General features: G+C 33.6%; 1 protein-coding gene across 1 annotated transcript; it reads left to right on the top strand.

Annotated features, from left to right (window-relative positions):
- LOC123667289 (1,5-anhydro-D-fructose reductase-like) lies at positions 1–4,402 on the top strand. Its single transcript, XM_045601244.1, has 8 exons — positions 1–21; positions 110–325; positions 525–667; positions 824–965; positions 1,745–1,936; positions 2,819–3,021; positions 3,866–4,021; positions 4,357–4,402. The coding sequence occupies exons 1-8, from the start codon at positions 1–3 to the stop codon at positions 4,400–4,402; spliced, it is 1,119 nt and encodes a 372-aa protein (XP_045457200.1).
- Positions 4,403–5,768: the final 1,366 nt, after the last annotated feature.

Raw genomic sequence — 5,768 nt, 5'->3', positions numbered from 1 at the left:
ATGGTTACAACCAGGCGCGCTGTAGCTTTTGTGCCAACGTAATGAAAACAAAATGTACGTTGAGATTTTATTAATTTGTTTTATTATAATTATGTTCTTATATTTTCAGAAAAAAAACTTACCCACATATCCTGAAGAAACCACACGAACAACGGTAACGAAACCATCGAATGCTCCCGCGCAGACGATAAATGAAGAACAGCTACAAGAACAAATCGCAGAACTATCCAACGCCAGGTACAAGTATCAGAAGTCCAAGAATATGTCTTACATCGAGCTTAGAGATGGAACGACGATGCCTGCAATCGCTATTGGAACGGCATTGGTAAATATAACAATATAGAATGTTTAATATTTCATCATAATAATCCTCATCATCATCATCATCATTTCACTAAAATTATTGATATAAGCTTCAAAAGCACTTTTTAATCGTCATTTTACTATTATGTTTTCATTAATGTTGACAAATAATTAAACCTAATCTATAGCTACCATTTTAACCAAATGTGTCTGGTCTACAGCTTGAACCAAAGCTGGTCAAACACATAGTGTCCGCAGCAATCGACCTCGGCTACAGAGCCATAGACACAGCTTACATCTATGGGAATGAGAACGCTGTAGGCGAGGCGATAAAGGCTAAAATTGCTGAGGGTACTGTTACACGGTAAGTAAATGTTTTCAAGAGCTTATTATTAAATACTTAGTTTACTTTACTTACTCACTTTACTTTACTTACTTACTTACTGTACTTTGCTTAAATACTTACCTTACTTTTAAATTAAATTTACCTGTGTTTTTCTATACTTACCTGTGCTTTCAGTGAGGAACTCTTCGTTATATCGAAGCTGTGGAGTACCTTCCACCGTCGTGACCTCGTCATGAAGGCTTGCAAGCAGTCCTTAGAGAACATGGGCTTAGATTACTTCGATCTATACTTGATACATAATCCTATGTCGTTTAAGGTAAGTTTCATTTATATTATTTTTATTATTGTAAGACTTACCAGCACTTTTATTACGAAAGTAATATACAACCCTAATTTTTATTCTAGAGGTCAATTGTTTGATTGCTGAGACAGAGTGTAATATTTAGATATTTATAATGTATTTATTAAAAAATATATTCACATATAACCAACCATCTGATATACATATGTTACCTTAAGATACAGGCGATTTCAATGACTTTAGGAACAGACCACCGTCTGTGTATATTAAATATATTTTTTTAAAGATGTTTTTTTTTAATATACGAGTAGTTATGACTTTTTATTATTATTAACCATTAACGGTTCAGAATTTCTATTTTCAAGACTTTTCAAACGACAATTTACAATTTAAAATTATATTCGTTTCATTCATTACAGCCTATACAGTTCACTGCTGGACATAGGCCTCCACAAGTTTACGCCAAAAATAACGTGAACTCATGTGTTTTGCCCATAGTCACCACGCTGGGCAGGCGGGTTGGTGACCGCAGTACTGGCTTTATCGCACCGAAGACGCTGCTGCCCGTTTTCGGCCTGTTTATTTCAAAGCCAGCAGTTGGATGGTTATCCCGCCACCGGTCGGCTTTTTAAGTTCCAAGGTGGCAGTGAAACTGTGATGTCCCTTAGTCTCCTCTTACGACACCCACGGGAAGAGAGGGGGTGGCTAAATTCTTTAGTACCGTAGCCACACAGTACATTCGTTTGAACGACATCAAAGCTATCATATTTTAATTTAATTCATTATCTTAACAGGAAGGTAACAATCCATTGCCAAAAATAGCGAATGTGCTCCAGTACTCCCAACACGACTACCTCGAAGCTTGGTACGGTATTGAGGACGTGATAAGGAAAGGACTGGCGAAGAGTGGAGGAGTCAGTAATTTTAACTCGGTACAAGTCGAGAGAGTCGTGGATAAGGGCAAGATCAAGCCAGTTATTAATCAGGTCAGTTTCATTTAGGATTTACTGGGTTTGAAAGCTGTTCGTTTTTATGATTCAAGAAGAAGAATCATGCAATTGTTGGGAAAATTCAAATTGTTGCACTTGGTTCTGATAGCGGTTTTAAAAATGCATTAAACCAAAATTTATTATTATAGGGCTTACTTTATTTTGAACACTTTTTTGGTCATTTAGAACCCAAAAAAAAACCCTTTTCCTATATATAGGGACCTGCGAGATGTCAAACATGGAAAAGGTTTCAGGGAGTGTCAAATTGTAATAAATATAAAAAAAGCTAACTTTAAAAGACGTTTAGACCTCAGTATAAGTTGTTCTTGAAACCAATAATAATAATTAGTTAAGTAATCTTCTATATAAATAAAAATGAATATTGCTAAGCGCATATCTCGAACATGGCTCGAACAATTCAGCTAATTAATTTTTTGTATGTTCCTTAAGGTTACGTAAGGTTTAGATACAAAAAAAATTAAAAAATTATTAAAAGATAATTTTTACTATTAAATTTTGACAGAATGAAGTCTGTCCGGGCAGCTAGTAAGTAATAAAGAGTATAATGATGATTATGATGAGTGTTATAAAGAGAAAGAGATATATAAGTCAAAATTTTCTGAAACACTGTAAACGGGAGTGCAATACGTCCGCTCCGACACCAACAGGTTGCAAGTTCAAATCTTCAGTCTAACAAACAGAATGTAAAAAAAAAAACTTAAAACACCAGTCCACAGAGGAGCATGGTGGATAAAACTTCTCGGAACAAAAAATAAAACTATACTTTGATATTTTATTACAGTTTCGATAGCTAACCTGTGTTGTAGCTAACCTGAATTTTTTTTTGGAAACAATTACAAAAAATTAAATTGATTTCAGATCGAATGCCATCCTTACCTAACACAACAACGCTTGGAAGATTTTTGTTCAATCCGCAACGTTAAACTGAGCTGCTACGGTGTGTTGGGCTCTAAGGGCACACCAGATGAGATGAAGAGTGGTCTCCCACCAGTTATCGATGATCCCTTAGTGAAGGTCATGTCTGCTGGGCTAGGGATCACTCCAGCTCAATTACTGATAGCGTAAGTTGGCAAACCATTTTATACCACTATTGAAGTCATATAAGCGTACAGTCCGCCCGATGGAAAGCGTATACCATAGCCTATGGAGACCTGCAACAGCTGAAGCATTTATAAGCGCGTTGCAGACTCTACCCTACTCACCACAGGAACACAACGTAAAAAAAAGATAAATATATTTTTAAATATCACAGTACTCCTTCTTGAAGAGTAAACTCCAGTCTAGTCTAAGGTTAAGCTGTGTGGTTACGGCAGTAAAGAATGTAGCCAACCCATCTCTTTCCGTGGATGTCGTAAGAGGCGACTAAGGGATAACATAGTTCTACTACCACCTTGGAACTTATAAAGCCGACCGATGGCGGGATAACCATCCAACTACTTGGCTTTGAAATACACAGACCGAAGACGGGCAGCAGCGTCTTCGGTGCGACAAAGCCAGTACTGCGGTCACCAACCCGCCTGCCCAGCGTGGTGACTATGGGCAAAACAAATGAGTTCACGTTATTTTTGGCGTAAACTTATGGAGGCCTATGTCCAGCAGTGGACTGTATAGGCTGTAATGATGATACTTTATTGTACAAGCACAAATAATACATAGTGTATGTAACATAAAATATACAAAAAAAAAACAAAAAAAAGAAATGTGTACAAAAGGCGGTCTTACCGCTAAAGAGCGATCTCTTCCAGACAACCTTTAAAAAAGGATATGAAAAAGAATAAAGCGGCATTAGAGGTGTACTTCAAAATAATATATATACACATATATATAACTATACATACACTTAAATAGAAATACTAGCAGGCATTCATTAAAATTTTTACTTTTTTAACTTTACAATTTCTTCAGATACCAACTCCAAGCTGGTCGTAACGTGGTGGTGAAAGCCTCGAGTCCCCAACGCTTGTGGGACAATTTACAAGCCATCAATATCAAGTTGGATCAGGCTCAAGTCTCTGCGTTGAACGCGCTAAATAGGAACAAACGGTCATTCACTTTCCAGGGGTGAGTGTAATAATTACAATTATCACTAAATATAAAAAAGTTTTTATTTTATTATATTTATGGTTCATATTATTTATTTATTTTTTACTTTTACTTGTTTATTATCTCTGCTTTTATCATTACATTACTTACCACCTATTAAGATGAACGAAGTGAAGTTAAATTTAATACTATAAAATACCTAACTAATTTGTGTTTATTTATATTTTTATTTTTTATTTTTTTTGATTAAAAATATGTTGTCTTCGAATTATGAAGGCAGACTTTTTCTTTTTAATCGAAGTCTCAAATTCCTGAATTTCGTCCCTTGGTCAATAAAATTATTTTTTTTTCAGGATGGGAGACACACATAGGAACTATCCGTTCAAAATCGCATTTTGATTTGAATGTTTATTTTGATATTTATGACAAGACTTAATTTAATTCTAATGAAGATGTTTTAGAAATATATTTTAATAATAATAATAAGTACAAATAAGTTACGTTTGTAATAAAAGTTCTTCCTCTTCTGGTTAAAATTGTAATAAAAGTTTCGCGCTTTTTTGATATGTCAGTTTGACTTTTTTTTTAAAGAATCAAAGTTATCAAAAGAGATGTATTTGATAAAATTAAAGTTAATACCTTTCTTTAATAAACATTATGATAATTATGATTAATTCATTTAAATAGATTTCGCTTTTTGACGTTTCATTGACATTTAAACTTTTATTTTTATTTTTTCCTATTATTAATGTTTTAAGGCGTCCATTTAGTTACCTCATGATTTTTTTCTTGTGTTAATGATTAATTTTAGTTATTAGGATTTTTGTTTTTGTAATTTAAAATATATTTTTGTTTTTATCTTTGTAAATATAATTAAATAAAATTTTGTATGACTTTTGTATTTTCGATGATTTTTTAAGTGTGACATGTTTTCTGAAGGTAAGAATAAAAAAATGTAATATTCATATTTTTTGTTTTTATTTGGTTGTTTTTTTCTTTTAATTAATAATTAGAAAATCACATTATAGTTATAATAATTAAATAAATAAATATCTACACATTACACACACGGTCGTCTGTTCCTATGGTAAGCAACTTAATGCTTGGTAACAGCCGACTGGTATAGATTTTTTTTTTGATGAATATACATAGAAAAAATACATATATAAATATATATATTAAACCCAGACTCGGGGTGGGAATCGAACCCACAACCCCCGGAGCAGAAAGCAGGGTCACTACAAACTGCGCCAACGGGCTAGTCGAATATAATACCTATATAATAATAAATGTATGGGTATATGTTGTTATATATATACCTTATATATGAGTATATGTATGTTAACCTTATATGAACTTAATGCCTCTCGCTTGTATCCTAATTTTTTTAAACGACTATGTCGGCAAGCAAGCGTTCTTGCCAGAGCGCTTAGGGTTGCGTTGTGGTGATAGCCGGGGTACGGATTCTGGTAATGCAGGCGTCTATCGTCTGTAACCGCGTATTGTCATGAGTTCTGAAAGCTTGTTTGGCACTGCAGCGGTATAAAAAAATCTAATCACTTTAACCTTATCCAATAATTCCTAATGTTGTCTGTGTTAATTCCCAAAATATTTACCAAAAAATGCTCTTGATATTAGGTAAGATATAGGTAATTTTTATGTTAAGACTTAAATAATACATGTAAACTTTAATTTATTTCTAATGAATATCCATAGAAACACCGGTAAACCAAACGGAATATCTAGCACACAAATAAAATGACTT

Source organism: Melitaea cinxia, chromosome 27, assembly GCF_905220565.1.
Source record: "Melitaea cinxia chromosome 27, ilMelCinx1.1, whole genome shotgun sequence".
Classification (NCBI taxonomy): domain Eukaryota; kingdom Metazoa; phylum Arthropoda; class Insecta; order Lepidoptera; family Nymphalidae; genus Melitaea; species Melitaea cinxia.
Note: the sequence above shows the minus strand (reverse complement) of the source record. Positions and strands in the feature narration are given on the sequence as shown.